Below are 25,784 nucleotides of genomic sequence, written 5' to 3'. Positions count from 1 at the left end.
TTAGAGACAGTTGTTATCTGCCATGTGGGTGCTCTGCTCCAAGTCCTCTGGAAGAGCAGTCAGTGGGTGCTCTTAACCACTGAGCCATCTGTCCAGGCCCCTTTTGTTTTTTTGAGACAGGGTTTCTCTTTGTAGCCCTGGCTGTCCTGAAACTCTGAACTAGGCTGGCTTCAAACTCACAGACCTGTCTCTGTCTCCTGAGTGCTGGGAATAAAGGTGTGCACCACCACCACCCAGCTCTATCAATCCTTAAGGAAGACTTACAAAATCACTCATTGGCCACTCCCATCAATTTGATGAACAAGCAAATGAAAATCCATTCATAAGTCTCATTTATCTTTACAATAAATCTCCATGTGATCATCAACAATGGCAAAATCTGTCATTTTCAACCTACCTGATATTATATTATTATTATATTATGGCTTTATAACTTTTTCTTCTTCCCCAAGTCTTCCATCTTACCACACAGATCTTGACAAACAGCTGTACCCTTTCTACTTACCCATGTAATGCTCTCACAACAGTTTTCTCCAGAGGGTTGCTGGTGTATTTGCTATCTAAGCTGAATGCATATTCTCCTTCACATTTGAAAGTGATCTTAAAGGAGCCATTATAACTAAGAACCGTATGAGAGCAAAAAAAATCTTTGAGACTGGAAGACACGAACAGACTTTTGCGCTTAGTCAATGAATCCTCAGAAAGCTTTTGTAGAGGAGAGGTGTTCTGAAGATGCCGAAATGGCATGACCTTTCCTATAGGAGTTCCAGCTTCGGGGCCTTTTGCCCCATTCTTTGCAAAAGCAGGGCTTGGTAACTTTCTCTGATGCAGATGTTTCTTTGACTGCTCAGCAAGAAGCAAGGCATAGGAATGTTCCACAGCAACAGAGTTTTGACTTGCATCTGAGGATTCTTGGCCTTCTTCAGGGGGTACTGATTGGGCAATAGTAGGAAACTGAGCAAAAGGTACCAAGTTTTCTTCTTGGCTAACAGGTAAATCTGACTCTGAATTAAGCTTCTCATCAGAAGATGATTTAGTTAGTAGAACACCTTTTTCACTTTTAACTCCCCTATGATATTCATGGTCAGAGGTACTGTGCAATGAATTTTCTTTAGAGAGTAAAACATTATTTTGTGGCAATTCAGAGACACTGGGAAGGTTCCTAAGCTCACAAGGTGGTATGGAAGAAGCAGCAGAGCTTAATGCCAGATCAGCCAACATATTTAAGGCCTGGGAGTCACAGTTGACAACCGAGTTTTCAGGAAAACCTTTAGGAATCATTGCAATACTTTCTTGTTGAGCAGTACTTAGGTTAATTCCATCTTTCTGGCCATTTGATGAAATTTCTGATTGAAGATGTAAAGTAATGTCTTTTTCAGCTTCATAATAAAAAACAAAAAGAACAGATATAATATTTGTTTTTCTTAGAATATCTTACACATTCCTATACTTAACTGAACTAACAGTCAATACAAAAGATTTACGAAAAGAGGGTAGGGAAAACAAAAATCTAGAGTTCTCCCTTTAGCATGCTTACATTCTAGCTAAAATGTAATTTAGAAATGTGAAATAAGTATTATGCTGTTTGCTAACACACTTCTAAAAACCCATTTCCCAAGAAGCAATTAAATTCAAAACAGATATTTTGCTTCATAATGATATGCATAAAACATTATTATTATCATCATCATTATTATCATATTGTTGTTTTTGAGACCGAGTTTCTCTGTTTAACAGCTCTAGCTGTCCTGGAACTAGCTCTTGTAGACCAGGCTGGCCTTAAACTCATAGAGATCTACCTACCTCTGCCTCCCAAATGCTGGGATTAAAAGACGTGTGCCACCACCACCCGGCATATAAAACATTATATAAAAGTGGTGAATATTCAACTATAATCAATTAATTTTAAATTTAATTAATTTTATACTAAAAATTTTACTTTTAGCAATAAAAGCACTATGACCCACAAAAGAGGCAATCTCCTAGCAATTTCTTTCTGTAATAATAGAATGTAACCATTTTCCCTTATCAGAAAAATTAAATTTTTGGTGGTTTGCAAGGCATTCTCACTAATCTTTCTTAAATGCTGTTATTATAAAAAATAAAATTCACAACTATACTATATAACAATTCCCTTTGCAGATAAATGGATACAGAGAAGAGCCAGATGGATGCTGGATCAATCACAGGATGTCTGAAATGGATCAATAACCTGCCTGTAAAAGGCTAGTTCATAAATTTAACTCACTAATACATTTAAGGAGAGGGAAATTCTGGCCTATGATGTATCATTTGGAATGAGAAGGGTACTGGAAGGAAAAATTAATGAAACATAGCTTAGCTGTTTAACATAGCAAAACCTAAAGAGAGCCAAATAGAAAAGGGTCCAAAGTAAAGAATTTTCTTGTTGGCCTGAGACACACTGGAAACATTGAATTTATTTTATAACTCGATGCCCTGTAAGTTACACTGATTTTTCTCTACTTTTGTTAACATTAGTTTACATATGCTCATCTATTTCTTATATTGAGTACCACTTGTAAGTTATGGCTACTATGATAATGACTACTGTCAAGAAAAGTAGTGTTAATTATAATTTAATTAAAAAATTACTGAGTTCTTACTGATTCTCAATTAAAATATAATAATGGGGGTGGTAGATAAATAAAATCTAAAAACAATCAAGACTTTTCCATTTGGAAGAAAAAACACATCATATAAAGAAGATTAAAATTAAGAAGAAAAATAGGCCTAAGGGTAAAGTGTTGTATGTTCGGTTGTATTAAGGTTAAGGTTGAGGTGACTTATAATTCTGATCAAGAATTAATGTCCAAGGGGCTGAAGAGATGACTCAGTGGTTAAGAGCATTGCCTGCTCTTCCAAAGGTCCTGAGTTCAATTCCGGGCAACCACATGGTGGCTCACAACCATCTGTAATGAGGTCTGGTGCCCTCCTCTGGCCTGCAGACATACATGCAGACAGAATATTGTATACATAATAAATAAATAAATATTTTTTAAAAAAGAATGAATGTCCAAGAGGTGGAAATATAAGACTAATAACAGACAGCTTTTAGTTTATGTATATAAGTTTTATCAAAAGTAAGGTATCTTAAAATTACATCACCCTTTAAAACAAACACACTTTTGGTTACTGCTTGTAATTATTTTTAAAAACGTTTACAGCCTTTTCTAAATGATTACAGTTCAGACAAACACTAGCAGATACTACCTGCAAGAATATTTAATCATAAAAAAGGATTATTTATCCTTTAACTCTAATAAAATCTTTGTTCAGGCTTTAAAATTAAAGTAGAAACTACTGTTTGAAGCTTACAGGTTTTCTAAGTTATTTAAAGAAAATCATATGTAGTTTGCTCAAAACTGCCAATAATCTAAAATAATGTATTAGGTTTAAAAAGAAGCAATTTAAGTTATTTTACTTCTCTGTCTTTGAAGTATATAGCACAATTAAGAAACCAGGGGCTATGTATGGCTCAGGGATCCAGAACACTATTGCTCTGGCAGAGGATCTGGGTTCAGTTCCTAGCACCCACATGAGGCTCCCATACATTTCTAACTCCAGTTCCAGGGGACCAGACTCCTTCTTCTGGCCTCCATGAGCACTGGATGCACATGGCGTACAGACATAAATGCACGTAACACACTTTACACATAAAACTTATCTAAACTTAAGAAAGAAGAAATCATATCATTTTCATTCATGTCTGAACTAAAGGCTATAGTGTTATTGATATGTTTCAATTGCTGTTACATATTGCAATATGTTTTCTTATAATCTGTTAAGACATTTATTTTAGTGTTCATAGTTACAGGAATAGGGTTTCTTACCAGGATGCAGCTGCTTTCTGGTTTTGGAATTCCGACGACCTCTTGTTACATTTACCTTTTGTTTTGGGGTACACTTTTTCACAGGTGGTTTAGGCTGGGAAACAACTCTACCTGGAGATTTCTCTTGTTTCTTTGCTCTTTTAGCATTTGTAGCTACTGGAGCATCTTTAGAGACAGAAACTTCACGCTTTTTCCTATCCAGTCTGGTTTTCTGTACAAATTGTGCAGTCAGCACTTCTGCACCTTATGCAGAGAAAAACAAGACTGTTTTAAGGACATGTGTGTGTTACCCAGAAATTTAGTGGCATAACCCGTCCTTTATTTTATTTCAGGGGAGTGGGAGCTAACTAATATTAGGAAATACATTAGAAAGTTCTGGGTATCAGTAAAAGATTTCAAAATTAAAGCAAAATGCAGGAAAATAACTAGTGGTTAAATTACAAGGGTCAAGCTTAACATTCAGATCTTGGTAATCAGCATATTTTATGCTTCTTAGACACCAACATTTCCAAGTTAAAAACAAAAAAACAAGACCAGCTGCTTGTTGTCAAAATGGGTAAGTTCATGAAACCCAGGAACGTGGTGCTGGTCCTGGCTGGATGCTACTCTGGATACAAAGTCATCATTGTGATGAATATAGATAAGGGCACCTCAGACCGCCCTTACAGCCATGCCCTGGTGGCTAGAATTGACCTTATCCCCAAAAAGTGACAGCTGCCACGAGCAAGAAGAAAATCGCCAAGAGATCAAAGATCATGTCCTTTGTGAAGGTTTGTAAGTACCATCGCCTCATGCCCACAGGTCCTCTGTGGACATCCCCTTGGACAAAACTGTTGTCAACAAGAGATCCAGCCCTGGAACATAAGGTCAGCCCATAAGCAAAGGGGTCAACACATTATATAACCAATGTTTCTTCTATTCAGTCATACATTAATCATCTCTGGCTCTGTCACTTTATATAGGTAGAGTTGGAAAATTAAGACAGAGATCATATAGCTTTCAAAGCTGAAAGTATATACTTTCTGGTTCTTCGTGGGAAATGTTTGCAAATCTTTTCTTTTAATGATGGGAAACATATTTACTTAAAAGCGAAGCTTTTGAAAAAAACCATTTGTTCTTCCCCGTCTTGCATCCTTCCTCAAACATGACCTTGACCTCCCACTTGACCAGAAAGTATATACCTTACCTAAATCACTGTCTTAGTTTTTATATACGTGCGTATCACTCAGAAAAAAAAATGGTTTTTCTAACAAACTGTTAAGCTCTAGGTCACATGAATCCAGTCAAATAATAGGGTTTGAGGTGAAGCATAACTATAATAATCACATATATAATTCTTACCTCTTTTTATCTTTTGAGGAAACTGCCCTTTAACTAACTTAAGAGTTGGGATGCATGATCCGCTGTCTGCCCTGGGCGCAGTTCTTTTGGAAAGGGGGCGGCCCAGGCTTACTCGTTTATTTGGAAGCGTAACAGCTGATGTGCTGGCCTTTCTCTTTGGCTGAACTCTCAGATTTGAAGGTGGAGTCAATGGAGCCACAGCTCTCTTCTTCACTCTAAGCCTTTTCCCAGATTTTTTTGTTGTTTCAGTTTCTTTTCTTACTTCCACCTCTGAGTCAAGAAATACAGGATCTGAAGCCATAACTAAAGAAAATCCAGCATCACAAATCCCATCTGAAATACGAGGACACTGAGGATGCTCTGCTAAAAAGTCTAAAGTAGTAGACAGATCCAGAGTGTAGCCAGTAGGGTCTGAAAAATAACTCTTCAACTGAATCAGAGACTCTGAAGGGCACTTTTCATCTGGGGATGCCAAGTCAAAACTATAGGACAGTTTCCTAATGAACGCAGTGTCTCTCATTCCATCTTGAGGAGCCATCAATGATAGGCTTTTGTCCACCTTATACAGGTCTTGGAAACTATGTTTTACTAAGACGTTTGGAGGGATTCCTTTTTCAGGAAGTGATTTCTTTGCTTCTAGAAGTGCACAACTAAGGGCGGGTATAATAGGTATCACTTTCAGAGAGATGTCATCTTCAACTTTTAAGTCCTTTGCCCCTAAAACACATATACACATACATTAAAAATTTGACACTGTTTCAGACAAACAGGAAAAATATTAGATTTCAAAATTATTACCAGGTTAAATATGCTACAGTACTGCAAATAAAAACCAAAGTGGCAACTAGTAAAAGTTTAATGAGTAAATTTAACAAATATGTATCTCCATATACTTCTATCTCTCACACACACATACATTGAAAAAGAATGATTTGATATATGACTACCATGTTACAATGAGTAAAAACTCTGCCTCCAATTCCACTTCACCTACAGGGTGTTTAGAGACAGCCCAGTGGACCTTATAGCAGCAGTACTACTACCCTAAGGACAAGCAGCCCGCTTCCAGCTCCACTCTTCTAAGAAGCTACAATACAAACAGAACAGAGGCCTTAAACCTCAAATGTAACTGAACTAAAAGCTGCTATTTTGCGTCCTCTATGAAATTATATTTTACACATATCTTAAAAATTAACTGTACTGTCTAATGTGTATTGTACCTCATCTTCCTGGTCCACTCTCCGATTAATTTTGTTTTTATTTTTAAAGCAAATCAATAACCTCACAAAGGAGAAAAAAGGAGAATGTCAGATTTCTATGAACTACTTAACAAAATCCTAAAAATATCTGTCACCAGTACTATAAATCTACAGAAACAACTCCAGTGCCTACTAAATCGAAACAGGAATTATGACATTAAAATGTAGAATTATGAAATACCAAAATCATCTTAGTTAAATACACTAACACTGTAGCAAATATTAGAAAAGGCAAAAAGGGCAAATAAAAAAAAATGTAGTTCAGTATTAAAATAAAATTTCTTTCTTTAAAGCTCATTATTCAGAGTACCAAAAGGAAGAAAAAGAAAATATAGAAAAGATCTGTATGTGATGGAGGAAGGTCATTGGTTAAATAAAAAGAAACTGCTTGGCCCTCATTGGTTAGAAGATAGGTGGGAGGAGTAAACAGAACAGAACGCTGGGAGGAAGAGGAAGTGAGCTCAGACTCCACAGCTCTCCTCTTGGGAGCAGACTCCTCAGAGAGACGCCATGCTCCCAGCTCCCAGGCAGACGCACACGATGAAGCTCCGACCCAGAATGGACATAGGCTAGAATCTTCCCGGAAAGCGCACCTAGAGGCGCTACACAGATGATTAGAAATGGGCTAAATTAATATGTGAGAATTAGCCTAGAAGAGGCTAGATAGAAATGGGCCAAGCAGTGAATAAATGAATACAGTTTGTGTGTTGTTATTTTGGGCATAAGCTAGCCAGGCAGCCGGGGTGCTGGGGACACAGCCCCGCCACCCTTATTACTACATGTATGTATTACTAAAGACAGTTTCATGAAAAAGGAACATTCCCTAGGCAACTTCACTATTTCTAGAATTGACTTAGAAAGACAGAAGTCGCCAGGAAGTGGTAATGCAGTCTTCAATCCCAGCAGAGGCAGGAGAATCTCTGTGAGTTCAAGGCCAAACTGGTTTACAAAGTGAGTTCCAGGACAACCAGTGCTAGTACACAGAGAAACCCCGTCTCAAAAAGAAAAGTAAGAGTTAATACGCTTTGTAGTAGACTTACCACAAAACATGAAGATTAAGTTGGCTAAGCAAAATTTCAACTTAAGAAAAGTAGCTAAAGCTCTGAACAAGACTAAGAACTGTCTCAATGAGGACGATATAAAAAAGTAATCCAACACTGTTTTATTCATTCACACAGCATTCCTGTGCTTTTCCTGGGTTCAAGAAAGAGTTATCAGACTGGCGGTTTATAATTAAAGAGGAAAAATGAGGGCTGGGATGTGGCTCAGTAGCATGGGGTTCAAGAAGCATGATGATGCCTTGAATTCAAATCTCCAGGAGAAAGGAAAGGAAGTGGGGAAAAGGGAAGTGAGAGACAAAAAGTGAAGAATTTAACCATAAATCTTTTATTTTTTAAGGTTATTGTACTTTTTGTGTATGTGACTACACATGTATCTGCAAATGCTGGTACTGAATCCCTTGAAGATAGAGCTGCAGGTTGAATCACCTAAGGTAGGTGCTGGGAACCGAACCTGGATCCTCTAAAAGAACAGCAAGTGTTCTTAACCAAAGAACCATCTCTACAGCTCCAAATTAAAAAAAAACCTTAACAGAAAAAAAGTAACACAGTATGGTAGCTGAGAGGCAGCCCTGGAATCAGGTTGATTTAGGGCAAATCTGTCTGTTTCTTCATCTTTAAAACGGTTATAAAAATACTTACTTTAAGGATTGCAAAAAATCAATTATACTTAGAAAAAATACATAACACAATAAATGTGAATATCATTTGTCAATCTGTTTGTATAACTGGTTGTTTTATTTGTTCCAAAATATCAAAAAGTACTGTGCTCTTTCTTCTTTGACTACCTTATATATACTTAAAAATCAACTTTAAGGGGCTGTAGAGATGGCTCATCAATTAAGAGCAGTGGTCACTCTTCCACAGGACCTAAGTTCAATTCAAGTAAACACAGAGGCTCAAAACTACTCCAAACTCCAGTTTCTGGGGACTCAATGCCCTCTTCTAGCCTTCAAGGTCACTGCACACATGTGCTACACATACATACATGTAGGCAAAATACTCATAAAGTACAATCATTTTATTTTAATTTTTTCTGAGACAGAGTCCTGGCTATCTTGGAACTCACACTGTAGACCAGGGTGGCCTTGAACGCACAGAGATCCCCTGCCTCTGCCTCCCAAGAGCTGGGATTAAAGGCCTACACCACCATCATTGGTCTAATAATTTTTAAAGAACATTTTTATATTTTATAATTTTAGAAATATTAAATCTAGGATTACCCTGTTACATTTCTTTAAAACACTTATTTCTTTAGATGCCTGACACACATACGCTCTGAAGATACAGAAAAAAAACCAAGGTAGACATTATGTAGCCCAGCGGTAAACTGCATGCTCAGAACCCCAGCATTGTGAACCAAAAACCAAATAAAGCGCATTAATATATTTGTATGATGAGCACAGCCAGGTATGATGGCAAATAGCTAAAATCCCAGGTGATGCAGTTCTGGAAGATCAAATCCAGAGCTTTATGCCTATGAGACTAACACTCTACCAACTGAGCTACACCCCCATCCCAGAAATGTTTTAACTGCAATATGACACACGTGACATATTGTGTCAGGTACTATATGACTTGACTTGTGAGAGTCTGAATGAGAATGTCCTCCATGGGCTCAGATGTTTCAGTGTTGGTCTCCAATGGATGGCAGTTGTTTGGGAGGTTTGAAGGTGTGGCCTTCCTGAAAGAAGCATGTCAATGGGGCAAGCTTTGAAGTTTCAGAGCCTCTTGCCATTACTAGCAAGTTCTCTCAGCTTGCTGCTCCAGCCCCCAGTCTGCTGTCTCCGATCCAACATCACAGATCCTAGTCCTCTGGAACCATGAGCCCAAACAGACGCTTCTCTCTTTATGCTGCTTTATTCACGCTGTTTTATCACTGCGACAGAAAAGTCACTAACGTGATTAATATTACCCTTTGAGGCCAGGTGATAGCAGCACATGCCTTTAATCCCAGCTCTTGGGAGGCAAAAGCAAGAGGATCTATGTCTTTTGAGTTCAAGGTCAGCCTGGTCTACAGAGCAAGTTCCAGGATAGCTAAATCTATAGAGAGAAACCCTGTCTCAAAAAACCAAAAAGAGAAAAAAAATTTTTTGTCTCTAACAATCAAGTATTTGTCGTTGGGGTCAATATCATCTTGGGAATGCATGGTCCAAATACAAAGTCCCACCATCTAGATATGAACGATAGCCATGAAAACTCCAAGTCACTGTTTTTAGACAGGCATGGAAAAAGCATATCCTAGCTACTGTTGAACAACAAATGAATTCAATTTTGACTATTTAGAATTTGAGGAAGCTTAGACATACTAGATATGCTGTTAGTGGGTAAAGACCCAGGTCTGAAGCTTAGAGTCTACTTGTAAAGGTCAACTAGGAAGACAAAAGACAGGCAGATACTTGGAGAAAAACACAGTTAACAAGTGCTCTGTGCTACTGAGAAGTCGAATAAGATACAGTTTGGAAAGTATGCAACAGTCTAAGTAAACTGGGTACCACTGTAACCTCACCTGTTGATTGAGGTGAATGGAATAAATGTAAACCGTGTAGACCCATCTGCTCATCTCCAAAATCTGTAAGAGTAGAATCAGGAGAAGAAAATGTAGGTTGTTAATCTTTTGAAACAAAAGTAAAAACATTAAAAAAAAAATTTCCCCCCAAAACTTGCTCTTACCTGGTTCTGGTGTTAAGGCTGATGACGTAAGTAAAATGAAAAATTCCCTATCTTCTAAGCATTTGATGATTGCCTAATTAAAAAAACAAAAATAAAAGAGGTCTATTCAATCTCTCTACTTCAGGAGAACTACTACAGACTGAACAGGACTGATATTTTTGAAAGGTGGGCTCCATAAAAGTTTCCACTTATCAGTGTAACTCATGCCATTTTGAGCTACTGAGAGGTGTGCAGATCATACTAACCTTTCTAATGAAACTAAAGTGGTGGTCAGAAGGAGCTCTGTCTCTTCCCACCCATGAGGAAAGGAAGCATGGAACCCTGACTGGCAGTCACAGGACAAAACAATCACACAGAAACTAATGTTATTTGCAAGTCAAAGTGTTTAAACCAACGTTATCATTAAGACAAGTCACTGTCCCAACACATGTGCATGAATGCATGGTCTGTTTTACTTTACTGACTTCTTTCTTTTAAGATTAAAGTATTATGTATAGTATTCGGCCTATATATACATCTGTATGCCAGAAGAGGGCACCAGATCTCATTAAAGATGGTTGTGGGCCACATGTGGTTGCTGGGACTTGACCACTGAGCCATCTCTTCAGCCCACTTCATTGATTTCTTAATGTCTGTTATGGGGACAGACAAGTCCTGGCTTGCTTCATTACTGTAGTTCAACATTTGCATCATTTCCGTTGTAATATTTAGAAATAACTCATCATAAAAGCTAGTTCAAACTCTGGGTCAAGCATCTATTTCTATCTTTACTCTGAGCAACTTTGGCTAACATGACAGAGTCCTTTAAACCAGTGGCTATTCCTCAGTCTTATTGCCTCTATTGTGAAAACACAAGAAAAAACTTTCATAAATCCCTGGAAAATGGTAAATGTAGCTTTCAAAGAAGCATCTCGGAAGTGGTACTGCAACTAACGCAAACACACCTAGATAACTATCAATGTATCAAAGAACAAAGACTTAAGAGGAAAAAAAACCTTGTTCTTTTAGTCAGAAATAAAAACTGAATAATAAGACAAAAGGTAAGCTGAGATGTAAGAAAAATGAAAATGCCAGTTAATATATCAGTATACACAGCAATGAAACCCCTACCAACAAGCTAAGTAATTCAGCTAATTTCCCAGTTTAAGGAAAAAAATAATTACATTTGAAATTAGTGATTCTTACCAATTGCTGATTTTTAATGTACTCGATTAGCTTATCTATGTTTTCCCCTTGTTTGTTTGACAGTTCCACTTCATATAAATCAAAGCATAAATCCTGGCAACAAACTGTAGAGGGAATCAGAAATACACAATAACATTTTAAATGTTAATTTAAAAGTATTCTTTGACAATTCCATATAGGTGTATAAAGTGTTTTGATCACATACACTCCCAATGCCCTCTCCTTAAGACATATATGTATGTATTACGTACATACAGACACTATATAGTGTGTCACTGTGTTTTCCTAGCTGGCCTGAAACTTGCTTTATAGAACAGAATGACCTTGAACCCAGAGACCTATCTGCCTCTGCCTCCTTAGGATTGGGATTAAAAGCATGAGCAACCATACCATGCTTTAGAACATTTGTTTGTTTGTTGAAACAGGGTTTCTTTGTACAGCCTTAGCTGCCCTAGAACTAGCTCTATAGAACAGGTTGGCCTCGAACTCCTAGAGCTCCAGCCATTTGCCTCTGCCTCCCAAATGCTGATCTCTTATTTATTTTTAATTTAACAGTGCATAAATTAAAAACAATAAAAACTTTGTGCAGGAGAGGAACAGGTCAGAGTTTTCAGCTTTCTTTAAAAATATTTATTTATTATGTATACAATATTCTGTCTGTGTTTATGCCTGCAGGTCAGAAGAGGGCACCAGACCCCATTACAGATGGTTGTGAGCCACCATGTGGTTGCTGGGAATTGAACTCAGGACCTTTGGAAGAGCAGGCAATGCTCTTAACCACTGAGCCATCTCTCCAGCCCCTGGAAATTTTTTTTTTTTAAAGTGCATTTGCTCAATTCTCTGAGCATTCTGTATTAAAGATAAAATCTTTGTCATCTCAGATGAATCAGTCAGTTTCTAACAGGCATCCAAGAAGTAGACAACAAGGTAATTCTACAGCTTTCTCAAGAGACCATTTTATGAATCATTTAAGATGAAATTTAGACATGTATGCGAATGTTTGGATGACAGAGTGGACAGTAACTATAGTAAGCCCAGAGTATGTACTGTGCTATTACATTTTGACAGACCTTTCTGCTCCAAATAATTCTGTCTTCTAAAGGCAGCTTCTGGTAGGCTTTCTTTCAGAGAAGATACTTTCATTACATACTTAAAATCTAGTTCCCGTGGCCTAAAAAACAAAAATGTTATCAATCAGTGTAATAAATAGTGACATAAGCTTATCACTTTAAAATTCAAATGAAAACAAAAATATAACCATAAAACAGTCCTTCAGGGCTGGAGAAATGGCCTAGTTGTTAGAGTCCTACTCTTGCTGAGTTTGGTTCCTAGCACCCACAATGGGCAGTTTGACCCCTCCTTTTGGCCTCTACTGGCACCTGCACATACATATTCCCACAAAAGGCATGCATACATACACAATGTTTTAAAGCCCTTAAATTCCAGGCTAGGTAATTTAGATATCTATAGACAATATAAATTCTCACGCACATGACCTACAGATATCATGTATAAACATGTTTACATCTTCTGAATACATGTATTTCTGGCAATGCTCAATTATCCAGGTATGTTAAAAATTGTGTTCTAAAACTGAGACTTTTCAAAACTTACTAAATTGAAAAGTCTGAAATACTGGGTGATACCATAGAATGAGTCATGTGCAGATCCTTATTCTATTGTCTCCCCCAAATTTTTTTTTCTTCACAATTTATTTTGAAATGGTATCGGACCTATATAAAAGTTGTAAAAGCAGCACAAAAAAATTCTATACTGTACTATATTTGCTTACTCTACATGCTTTTGTTTTTTCTAATTTTCTTTCTTTTTTTTGAGAGGCATATCTGATACCCTATTACCTCAAAATACTTCCTCACATTCCTCCCCCAAATAGTATTTCCTTGTACAATAAATTACCAAAAATAAACAAATTCACAATCACAGATTACTATTACTTAGCTTATACCTTATCCAAACTTTGCTAAGATTCTTCAAAAACCAACTATCCCTAAGAAAACAGACTGAGAAAGTTGCACAAATAGCAATCAAGAAAAAGAGGCTATCTATTTAAGGAGGGGACAAAAGAGAAGCTTGAGGGGAGGGACTAAAAGAAAGGGAAGGCGTAAAGTGATGTAAATCTATTTCAGTTAAAAGCATTTTTGAAAACTTTTAAAAAGCTGGGCAGTGGTGGCTCAAGTCTTTAATCCCAGCACTCTGAGAGGCAGAGGCCAGTCTGGTCTGCAAAGCAAGTTCCAGGATAGCCAGAGCTACACAGAGAAACTGTTTCAAAAACAAAAACAAAAAACTTAAAAAATAGATTTTGCTAGACAGATAGCGCACCTTTAATCCCAGCACTCAGGAGGCAGAGACAGGTGGATCTCTCAGTTCGAGGCCAGAATGGTCTACACAGAGAAACCCTGTCTTGAAAAACCAAAAAGATTTTCAGTTGTCTCCAGTGAAGAGTCTGCCTTTTTTTTTCATTTCTGATTAATATGCAGGTTGTAGGAAAATATTAAAAGATACACAACCAGATTTTCACTTTATCATCTAATAGAATACTATGTGCTACCATTTTTCCTACATTTAGTAACTACATTCTACAGTAAGAAAGAGCTTTTCTTTCTTTTAAAATTATTTTTGACAAAATTCTTACTTTACTATTTATGGGCTATACTATCCCTATTCTCTGTTCTTACAAATGGCCAAAAGAAAATGAATTCTGACAGAATAAAATTGTCAAGTCAAGTAAACTATATCTATCTTTCAGTGATATGGAGTACAAAGTATGAACAGAAGAAGCAAAATGGTTTCTTTCTTTTTTTTTTTTTTTTTGGTTTTTCGAGACAGGGTTTCTCTGTGGTTTTGGAGCCTGTCCTGGAACTAGCTCTTGTAGACCAGGCTGGTCTCGAACTCACAGAGATCCGCCTGCCTCTGCCTCCCGAGTGCTGGGATTAAAGGCGTGCGCCACCACCGCCCGGCTTTTTAACAAAATGGTTTCTTAAGACGTCCTTCACAGTTCTCCAGGAGAGAGAGAAATGAAGAAAAAACGAAAACAACTTCATTATCATAATTCATCATACTACAAACAGATTTAACAGTTACTTTTAGTATTTTTTGAAAGGGAGTGATTTGAGTATTAGAACATCAGATAACATAAATCTTAATGAAGAATCAATAGGGACTATCATTAGCTGTATTGCTCGCTGGACAAATTTCATTTGCTTTAGAGGAAATGCAAGCTTTAAATATAAAGTAATTCAGTCAGGCATGGCAACAGATTCATGGAGTCCCAGTTATTCAGGAAGCTGAAGTGAGAGGATCACTTGAACCTATAAATTCCAAACCAGCTTGGCCAATATAGCAAGATCCCATCTCAACTACAACAAGAGAAATACTATTTTCCCTTAAGGATCAGAATTCAGGTCACTTGTGTACTTCTACTCTACACACTTAAACAAATGTATTCTAACCTAAAACCAAGTAAAATATATAAAATATATTTCACACCATTAAGACCTTGAAAAGAGTACCAAGTACCTAGGACTGGAAAAACAAAATATGCATTAAGGATGACATCAAATATAATACTTACAGTTGTACTGGAATTACTGTGCCATAAGTAGAACAAAGAGTTATATCACACAGGAAACAACCCTGAATAATTAACTGCCCTTTCCATGGAGAGGTGAGAGCTTGAAGAAATGAGGACAGAAAGAAGCTGATTACTTTGTGAAACATTTACTAAAACAACAAAATCTATAAGAATTATTTAATTCCTTACCATTTTTATTGAGACTTCTTTCAAGTCTAGAAAGAAACAAAAAATATTTTTATTAGAGGAAAAAAACTAAAGCAAACAAACAAAGTACACAGGCAATCACTCACATGTTTTTATAAGTGGGCGTTGCCATCTTTTAGGTTCCCAGGATTGAAAAGCTACAATTATAAGAGGAAAGGTCTGTCTGGGTCATTTAATAACAGCGTTGCGTGAAAATTCATAGAGGTAATTCTGAAAGAAAATTCTGAAAGAAGGAAAAATGTATTATCAGTACTATAGAATTACCCATGGATTAAGTTCATCCCAACCCTAGTCAAACCTGAAATTTAGGACATTAGTCTAAGAAATAATTTTTTAGGCATAATTTATTTATAGTGACTATACCTGACTTAGTTCGAAGGCACGAAAATGACTTCTTTTGTAAGAAAACATGTAGGTATCTGCGGCCACATATCAGACACTATCAGAAGATGGCCTGTACAATTCTCAGACACAAACTTGATTTTTCCCTAGAATTAAAACAAAAGGCTCATGAGATGTCTTCAAATAGCAATAGGCTTAACAGTAGGGCTCATTTTAAAATAGGGATATAGACGTATTTTTTTCACTAGTAACCAAAATAAAAGTTATGCTTCTTAGAAAAATAATCATCTTATAGTCACTGATGGTTTTAATCACTCATAAGCACTTTAAAACTTGAAAAAATAGCTGTACTTGGGTATCTTTCAAAAGTTTCCATCAAGTATCAAAGGAATACTTGATCACACCAATTACCTTTAATGAAACTTCACTGAACGGCTATGTAGTAGTTGTAATAGGAAATGTAACAAATAAAACCTAAATTATCAAAAGATGAATTTCCTCTGGACACTGGTGGTGCACACCCTTAATCCCAGCACTTGGGAGGCAGAGGCAGGTGGATCTCTGTGAGGTGGAAGACAGCTTGGTCTACAAAGCTAGTTCCAGGATAGCTAGAGCTGTCACACAAAGAAACCCTGTCTCAAAAGACAAAACAAGATGAGTTTCCAAAGCAAAGAATTGATGAATTGTAAATTAAGCCAGTGCCCAGAAAGTCCTCAAAGAGAGAACATGTAATAAAGTGAATCACAGGCAGATACAACAGTATTTTCTGTGATAGATTAGATGAAGGATTAAAAGTCGGGTTTCCTGAAGCTAGGAGTATAACTAAGTAGTAGAGTGCTCACCTAACGTGGGCAAATAGGGGAAAGGCCTTAGTTTTGATTTCTAGCAATAGGAAAAAAAAAAGTCAAGTCTTAACATAGGATGAACCGGCATAGAATGAGTAAGTGCTAAGGGGGGGAGGGGCTCATAAGCCTCTACTAGTAGCTGAGGAGTTACTGACAGTTGATGACTTCTGGGGGAGGGAGAGTTCTCTTTAAGGGTATAGTCCCAATATGTCCACCACACTCCCAGTGAGTGACACCACACTCATGGTTATATGGGCAGCACAAATGGGACTAGGTAGTTTACTTAGGGGAAAAAAGAACAGGTAGTTGAGAAGGGTTAGGGAAGGGGGAGATGAATCTTGAGAATTACAAGAAGTAAATATCAAAATACTTTATATGAAATCCTCAAATAATTAACAAAACTACTATAGTAAGTAAAAGAACAGGGGCTGGCTCAAATGATTAAGAACACTGGCTACTCTTCTAGAGGACTTGGATTTAATTCCCAGCATCCAAATGATGACTATTAACTGAATGTTACTTCTAGTTCCAGGGGATCTGAAACCCTCTTCTGGCCTCCTCGGGCAACAGGCATGTATACTGTATCCAGATAGATGTTTAAGCAAAACATTCATATACAAAATAAAAACAAATCTGTATACTGTGTGGTCCTATTTACATACATATCTAAAATAGACAGATCTAAAAAGGTGGGAAATAGACTAGTTGCCTGGGTTGGTGACGAGAGGGTCGCAGATTGATTACAGTGATGGTTTCACAAATCTGAATACATGAGAACAACACACATGCTAGACCACACAATTTAAATGGGTGAATACTACTGCACAGGAAATACTGCGAAGCACCTTAAAAACCACAATCATCAATAATCAGCCAGCGTGCATAATGATCTTTTTCAGTCCTCTGTTATATTTTGCTTTATCAACACTACTAAACACCCTCTTTTTGAGTTCCTGCTGCTGTGGGGTGCATATGTTCCTCCACTTCCCTATTATCTAGATTCATCTACTCTACTACTCCTATACAAGCCACCTAATGCCGTCTTGGCTTCAACTAATACCCCCAACCCTGGATCCCTCTTACACTACTTTTATTACTACAAGGCTGCTTCAGAAACATCTTGAAAGGCTGAGTATTTCTTTAATTCATAAAATAATACCTGTCCACTTACTGAGAAATTATTAAGTACAAGTTCTTTTTCCTTGGTAAAGGACTCTAAATGTCATTTAATCCTCACAGTAATCCTACAAAGTTAACTATTTTTCCAAATAAGAAAACAAAGCCTAAAACTTTCATGCTAATTATGTTTTTAACTATTACCTACTTATCGCCCTGAATTCATAAGCATCCCTGTCAATCTTTTCTTCTTTCTTTCTTTCTACTCAGGGCACCACTGCAGTGTGTTGACAGCATTACAGTCTCGCTCACCCCTAACATTCCACAGTTGTCAAGCTTGCTCAGATCTATCTGTTCTCTATTCTTTTATCATTACAATGGCATAGGAGTCTTACCAAAGTACTAATCTCTTGGCACTGAAAAATATCATTTTAGATTCAAAACTCAATTATGTCTAAACTTCTAATTGAAGATTATGACCTTCTTAACACTAATGAATCTAGCTTTTATTATAGTCATCTCAGGGAAATAACTAAGTCTCACTTCATTTTGTAGAAGTCGAAATTCACTTTCCTCAGCCCTACATCTGGCTGTTATCTGTGGTAACAGCACTTGGCCAACATAGAGTGCACAATGACATGCCAATTTTGCCTTTTAACAATGGAACTATTTTGCTTATTACAAATGTTAAAATTAAAATTATAAATCTTAAAATATAATTTATATAATCTATAAAGCAATATACAATCTGATCACTGTATATTCACAGCTCAAAACAAGTTCATGTACAATAAACAAGTTATATCTACAAATGATGACGTTTTCATCTGACTGCAAATTGCTTACATTTGGATTCAATATTCAACTTTAAAATAAATGTAAACTACATTTTTTTAAACATGTATGTGTGTGGAGGTCAGAGGGCAACTGGAAGGAGTTGGTTCTCTCTGTCCACCAAGTGGATTTGAGGTCAACCTCAGACCATCAGGTTTGACAGCAAGTGCTTTTATCCATTGAGCTACTTTGCCCCCTCTTCCATGATTTTTGATACAGGGTCCCTCTCATCCTGTAGCCCAAAAGTGGCCTTGAACTTGTAGCAATCTTTCTGTCTCAGTCTCCTAAGTGCAACATTCAATTTCTGAAGACTGTTTTTAATACTCTTAAAATTTGATATACAAAGTTTCTGATCACCAGGCTGATACTTACAATTTTGAAAGTATTATTTTTTGTTTTGGCATGATGTACAAAAGTAAATAAGTTGTTTGAGATCATATAATTTTGTTATTATTAAAATTATTTTACGGGCGGTGGTGGCGCACGCCTTTAATCCCAGCACTTGGGAGGCAGAGGCAGGTGGATCTCTGTGAGTTTGAGACCAGCCTGGTCTACAAGAGCTAGTTCCAGGACAGGCTCCAAAACCACAGAGAAACCCTGTCTCAAAAATAAATAAATAAATAAATAAATAAAATAAAATTATTTTAACATGTATGTGGTATGTGCATTTCTCTCTTGTGATACTGGGGATCCCACATGCTAAATCCTTCGAGGCACACCCTCCCTGTCCTTTATGATGACATCCATATAATCTCAGTGACAATGTTCTGACTCATCAAATTGGGTTTATGAATTTGTGCTATGGCATTTAAACTATTAATTCTCAATGAAGTGGTTGCACCAAACTCACTGGTATGCTGTGTACCTTCCAAAAAAGATATTAAGTAGTTTTTCTCTTAGAAGAAAATCTAAAAGAAAAAGCTGAATTAATTTTTCTGTGACAATTACATTTTAAAATCCATCTTTGATTCTCTCCATCATTATATCTTACAAAGAGGCAAAAATAAAGTAATGTTTAAAACTGCTTTCACCGCTAGATATATTCCACCCCAAATGCTCTGAGCACAAAGTAGAGGATTTCCACTGAGGTGAAACAGGTCCTGTACCAAATGAGCTGGGCCTTAAGAGCTGAGGTCAAATATCTCTTCTCCTAACGAGAGAGCAGCTGTACATTAAACGGCGTATTTGATCAAGCAACAGTGTACTGACTATTAGCAAGGGGTTTAGTTCTCCAATTAAATGTTATTATATCTTATTAAGGAAAAACAGAAAGTATGCCCTAGGCACATTTCTTATGACAAAGGCAGTAATTAAAACAGAAACCAATTGAAAAAGACAAAAAGAAAAAGACTAGAAGAGAATATTCACTATACAATAAAAGATTTATACTAATACATTAAGACAGAATTTAAAAAAATGAAAATTCATATTTCAAGAGCCATTTAATAGCCAATAAGCATTAAAAAACACTTTCAGTTTACAAACTTATATAATTGCAGTCAGAGAAAAACAAACCCAAAGATTTTAACAGGTGAATTGGTAGCAAGAATGGAAGCCAAAAACAGAAATGAGGCTATCTGAGGACATGTAAGGAGTATTTAAAACCAACATGCTAAAAGACAATCATCAAAGTACAATGTTTACATTCAGCAAAAACATTTTCCAAGAAAGAAAGCGAATCAAAAAAGTTTATCATCAAAACTAAAAAAAAAAAAAAAAAAAAAAAACCCACAAACTTTTCATAAAAGCCTCTACTTTAATCACAAGGAAGATAGCTCCAGATGGATAAAGACAGTCATGAGTGGAGAGCACAGAAGACATCTGAGAAATATTAAGTACTGGCTTTCTAAATCCCAACAACTCTCAACAGGCTGCCAGCTATGTGATAATAACTTTAAAAGGAGTTCTATTACATGACAAAAATAGCATATAAATCATGAGGCGGGTGATTGAAGTTAGCAATTCTAAGATAAAGATGCTTGTAAACTTAATTTTGAATAATTAAGAACACAGAATTCTAGGAAAATATAAAAATGAAAAGACTAGAAACATAGGACAAGGCAAACAAACAACAAAAAAATTACACTAAATTCAAATAAATTGTAATGCTCTGCCCCTAAAGATATTTAAAATTGCTTTTAAAAATTTCCAGGCAACAGAGGTGATGGTTACGTGGTTAAGAGCACATATTGCTCTTGAAGAGGCCCCAAAACTTAGCATCCTGTAGCTCCAGATCCAGGATCCAACACCCTCTTCTGGCCTTAACAGATACCTGCCCTCAAGTAACTGTATCCTCACAAAGACATATGTAAAATTTAAAATAAAAATGAAGTCTTAAAACAAAAAATCCCAGCCAGGCATGATGGAACATACCTGTAATCCCAGAACTTGGGAGACTTGGCAGGGAAATCATAGGTACAAGGGCAACCTAAACTACATAATGTCAAAAAATCAAAGAAAGAAAAAAGAAAATTCTAACAGATACTTTTTTATTTATTAGTGGTACTAGGAATTGAATCCAGGGTGGTACACATACTAGGCATATGCAACATTTAGAGCCCTTCCATTAGTATTTACTTGAAATATAAAAGTAAAGGGATGGGGATATTGCTCAGTTGTAGCTTAGTTTGTATTAAACTTTAGATTCAATTCTTAGCACGACAAAATAAATGAATAAATAAAACATACAAGTGTCTATCCCATCTAGTTATATCAAAATAGTTTAGTGAGAAATTTAAAATGAGCATAGATTTCATTGTTAAGAGTAATATAAATGAGAAGCTTAGAGGTAAGATGAATCAAAGCAACTTGGGTAGTAAGAAAAGATAGTCAAAATTAAAATTTAAAAAAGGAGATGTAAAATAGTAAGACATTTCAAAAGTAAGAGCATACCTGTAATAACCAATGAAAAATATTAAAACAAATCCTAGAAAAATCTAATTTACCACATGTGGCACCCTAAACTAATTTTTAAAAAAATCTTAAAGCTGGGCGGTGGTGGTGCACGCCTTTAATCCCGCACTTGGGAGGCAAAGGCAGGTGGATCTCTGTGAGTTCGAGGTCAGCCTGGTCTAAAGAACTAGTTCCAGGACAGGTTCCAGAGCTACAGAGAAACTCTGTCTCGAAAAACCAAAAAAAACAAAAAAAAAAAAAAACAAAAAACAAAAAACAAAAAACAAAAAAAAAAAGTAGCTTTTAACCACTAACGAGATTAAACCACTAACCTAACATCTGCCACAAACAAAACTGTAGGCTCAAGTGATTAGGAGTAGTCCAATGACAGAATGACAGAGATATGGTGAGGAACAGAACATATTCTTACAATAAATTGTATCTCAAAGGAAATGAATGATAAACAAAGGCTCTCTAAGAGGTGATGACTATGTTAGTTAATGTGATCTCACAGGCACACACACAGTAACACTTGCCATCATTTGGAAGACCAGTATTTTCCCAAATGACTAATGAAAGAATGAAAGCCAAAGTGCAAACTAGATAAACTGATTTTAATAAGTTCATTCATAAGGTTTCAAATTTACACTGTTTAGGCAACTTTAAGAAACTTTTATCAAAATTGATGAATACCAAAGAAAACACATCTGAAAATGCTATTAAAGTGTCTCTCTTTTTCCAAATACTTAGCTAGCCAATGCCAGACTATTGTGCCATATACTTCAACTAAAACAATCTATTACAACAGACTAAGCGCAGAAGCAATACTTGAACAATAATAGTGGCAGGAAGGCTATTTGCAAAAACATATTACAATGCCATTCTTATCACTAATATTTTCTGGAAGAGAAATAGCTATTTTTCACTTAAAATGCTACTTAAGTCAAGATGTAACTGATTTGTTTTTTAAAGATACCAATAAATATGTTTGAGAGCAATTGGCTTAACATCTATCACAGATACACCTGGAGTGTGCAATAGTTTTTGAATTGTAAAGGAGTTGGCTGGGAATGTAGAAGCGTGCTTGTCTGGAACACACAAAGTCCCACCTCAATCTCTAGCACTGCACAAATCCAGTATGGCAGTGTGTCTATAATCCCAGCATTTAAGAGAAGGCAGCAAGAAAATCAAGGGTTTGAATCCAGCCTTTGCTACAGATCAAGTTCAAGGATAGCCTGGGCTACAGTTTAAAGAAAAGTGTGAAAGAGCATGGATACTGTTGTAACATAATCTTGGAACAGAACATATAAGTATAAAGTATAGGGGGCTGGAGAGATGGCTCAGTGGTTAAGAGCATTGCCTGCTCTTCCAAAGGTCCTGAGTTCAATTCCCAGCAACCACATGGTGGCTCACAACCATCTGTAAAGAGGTCTGGCGCCCACTTCTGGCCTTCAGGCATACACACAGACAGAATATTGTATATATAACAAATAAATATTTAAAAAACACATTAAAAATGCTACATTTAAAAAAAAGTATAAAGTATAATTCTCTTTAAGTTCAAAACAGGTGAATATTTATTGGTTAATGAAATAAAGACCATGCATGATGACAGTTCAAGGGATACTTTCCTTCTAAAATAGATGCACACAAGCCATTCTATTGTACCTGCAGTGCCCTACTAAGCAAGGTGCAGAGATACCCTGCTTGCTTTTTCTTTGTAAATACATTTTCAATACAATAAAATCTGTTCTTTTAGAAAGGAAAAAAAATCAAAACAATGTCTTTTCTTAAATCTATAAATTTATTTATTTATCTATCTATCTATTTATTTATTTTTTGAGACAGGGTTTCTCTGTAGCTTTGGAGCCTGTCCTGGAACTAGCTCTTGTAGACCAGGCTGGCCTCGAACTCACAGAGATCCGCCTGCCTCTGCCTCCCAAGTGCTGGGATTAAAGGCATGCGCCACCACTACCCAGCAAATCTATAAATTTATAAATGCAAGGAATAAGCTACTCACTGCAAATACAAGTATTCCAGTCAGAGTTTCTATAGAAATTGAGATGATTTGTCTGGAAAAAAGAAAAAGAAGAAGAAGAAGAAGAAGAAGAAGAATCCACAGTTTTTTCTGGTTCCCTAAAATAAAGTACCAATTTATATTATAAAGCTACCACAAGTAAAACAGTATGGCAGCTGCTAAATAGGTCAAAGAGTGTTCAGATTCAAGGTCATAAACAAGGGCTAATGTCCCAAATGTCTAGGGAAAATTAAAAATTAAAACAAGATCTTTTTCAACTATCAGATGGGTTTAGATGTTTAGAAAACATTGTTACCTTCCAGTGCTGCCTAGGAGTAATGAAAACCATACCTAAGAGGAAATGAAAATGTAAAACTACAATCACCCCAGGGCATTTAACAGACTGCCTAGCATTCTCCTACGAATTTGAGTCCACAGAAACATCAGCAGCACCCAAACCTGTTTATAATATCTGTAGTGCAAAACAAAACAAAATTCAGCTCTACAGTATTGCTGTGAGAAAAATCTTAAAATCCACCGATGAGACACAAAGAATAAACATGTCTAAGATACTTGTATTAAATAGATATGCTATGGGAAACAAGTACCAGCCAGGTTTTCTGGCAATTTTCAAATTTCAATTTATTTAAACAAATGTTTGGGCTAGAAGAGATGCCTGCCAATTTATCTTTCTTACTTAAAAGAATGTAATGATTTAAAAGAATGTGAAAGTGAGAAAATACACGGGCAACACACTTCAAACATCATCTTCCTTAAAATAATAATTACAGAGAAATAACTTGGCTATCTTTTATTATTTTTTTTCTAACATGGGCTCACTGGGTATTAGTATACTAGTGACAATAGAACTCTCCTTTACTACAAGACAATTTTCCAATAGAAAAGCACCCTCTTACACTACCAAGTATATGTGCTCTTTACTAAACCTCTTAGGTAGGATTTCCAACAATCTCAGATTCTATACTACCACATAGACGCTCCCGTCTTCTTTCTGCTGTCTCAGGGGGGAAACCCTGTGAGTCCTCGGGTCACTGGACAAGTGTTAAGAAAGAATTTCATTAACTTTCCCATCCTAATTTGACCTTCAGAGAGAATACAGGTTCAAGCTGCTTAAAGTTAGGCCTTTCGAACTGGTAAATCGCGATGAAGGGAAACTCAACAACGTTCAATCTCCGATTCTGAAGCTAAGCCACTTTTCCTACCAAGTGCTGGTTGGTACTGTCTTCTGAGCAACTGCGGGACCCTAGCCACTGCAATATTCCTTCACCGTCACTCCAGCCGCCTGCTGACTGCCATATGGGTAGGCCCATTTATACGTAATAAATAAGTAAGTAATGCCACGTGTTGCCTCGCCGCCTACAGCCTTCACAAACTTGAGGGTTTTCCTAAGAACCCTCAGGGAATGAGCAAGTCCGCCCCGAATAAAGGGAAAACTTGAGTGCAGAACTGACCGCATCCCTTGGGAATGGAGCTGACCTGTGACAGGCGACACAAACAAAACGCTCTGACGAGTCGTCCTGCCCCCTCTGAGTGCAGAGACCAATTCCGAAGCCGTCCACGGGCTCGCACCATGACTACCTTCTCCACGCTGGAGCAAATGACCGCGGCTGCCCGTCCGGGGCGACCCAGCCATCTGTCCAGCGGCCCCCGAGGGACGCCCACCCCGCCCGCCAACCCTCAATCACCGCGGGTGCCCCCGACGCGCGCGCGAGAGCGGCGTTCCGCCTTCCCGACGGGTGTCTGTGGAAATCCTCGCCCGAGACGCCCCGCCACTCAAGGGAACGTTACCTGTCCCCCGACGCGGCCGCCTTCCCCGAGGAGTCGAGCTCACCGCTCAGCGTCCTTCCCATGCTTTTCCTGCCCGTCCCTGTCTCCTCCTGGCCCCTCACCCTGAGGCGACTCCCGACCTCGCCTCAGACACGGGCCGCGTGCGCACCAGTCGCTCAGTCACACAGGCGGGTAGCAGCCTCACCTCAACCCCGGCGCTGGGAACGGGTTCCGTCTCTAGCCCCGGGCACCCGCAACCGGAAGTGAAACCTCGTGGCCCTAGGAAATAGGGAGGGGGCAAGACAGACAGAAAGTGAAAACTGAAGCGCCCTGGTCTCGTAACAGACGGGAGCCAATCACGAGGAGGACGCGGAGGCGCAGGCGCGACCGCCCGCGGCGTCCACGTTGCGCTTGCTTTTCCTCTCTGCGCAGGCGCGGGGCGGATACAGCTTGCTTCGCATTGGACGGCCAACCCAGTTCCGCTACTTCTCACCGGATGTAGGCAGCCGGATATGGAATCGTGCACAGGAAGTGAAGTTCCTCAGTCAGGGCCTCTAGTGTCTCGTGCGTCGCTTATGCGCAACTTCCTGTGCTTCGTGTACCAGGTGCTATTGAGACAGGGCTAGATGGTACACAGACTTCCGTCATGTATTCTTGCTGAGGTCACTTCAGGTTTAATTAGAATCTGATCTCCTTAATGGAGGATCCTGTAGAAAATTACCCACTTCTGTTCTAAGACCGTAGGCCAATATGCCCCAGCTGACTTCTATTTAATTGCTTGCTT

General features: G+C 37.6%; 1 protein-coding gene across 5 annotated transcripts in view; it reads right to left on the bottom strand.

Annotated features, from left to right (window-relative positions):
• Positions 1-25,338, bottom strand: part of Tasor2 (transcription activation suppressor family member 2) — a 52,191-nt gene extending 26,853 nt beyond the window's left edge. For 2 of the 5 annotated variants that reach the window (XM_041630549.1, XM_041630553.1), the window contains exons 1-12: positions 25,022-25,240; positions 15,530-15,654; positions 15,253-15,389; positions 15,149-15,174; positions 14,960-15,059; positions 12,438-12,538; positions 11,368-11,471; positions 10,183-10,255; positions 10,019-10,081; positions 5,193-5,909; positions 3,852-4,094; positions 506-1,379 (exon numbers count right to left, since the gene is read on the bottom strand). In XM_041630549.1, coding sequence (XP_041486483.1) covers positions 506-1,379; positions 3,852-4,094; positions 5,193-5,909; positions 10,019-10,081; positions 10,183-10,255; positions 11,368-11,471; positions 12,438-12,538; positions 14,960-15,059; positions 15,149-15,174; positions 15,253-15,278 — 2,327 coding nt within the window. In that variant the 5' untranslated portion in view covers positions 15,279-15,389; positions 15,530-15,654; positions 25,022-25,240. Of the gene's footprint in view, positions 1-505; positions 1,380-3,851; positions 4,095-5,192; positions 5,910-10,018; positions 10,082-10,182; positions 10,256-11,367; positions 11,472-12,437; positions 12,539-14,959; positions 15,060-15,148; positions 15,175-15,252; positions 15,390-15,529; positions 15,655-23,215; positions 23,268-25,021 lie in introns of all 5 variants that reach the window. The other 3 variants (XM_041630550.1, XM_041630551.1, XM_041630552.1) reach the window with 3 other exon arrangements.
• Between the last annotated feature and the right edge of the window lie 446 nt (positions 25,339-25,784).

Source organism: Microtus oregoni, unplaced genomic scaffold (genome assembly GCF_018167655.1).
Source record: "Microtus oregoni isolate MIOR12 unplaced genomic scaffold, Mior012 000035F_ref0000213, whole genome shotgun sequence".
Classification (NCBI taxonomy): Eukaryota; Metazoa; Chordata; class Mammalia; order Rodentia; family Cricetidae; genus Microtus; species Microtus oregoni.
Note: the sequence above shows the minus strand (reverse complement) of the source record. Positions and strands in the feature narration are given on the sequence as shown.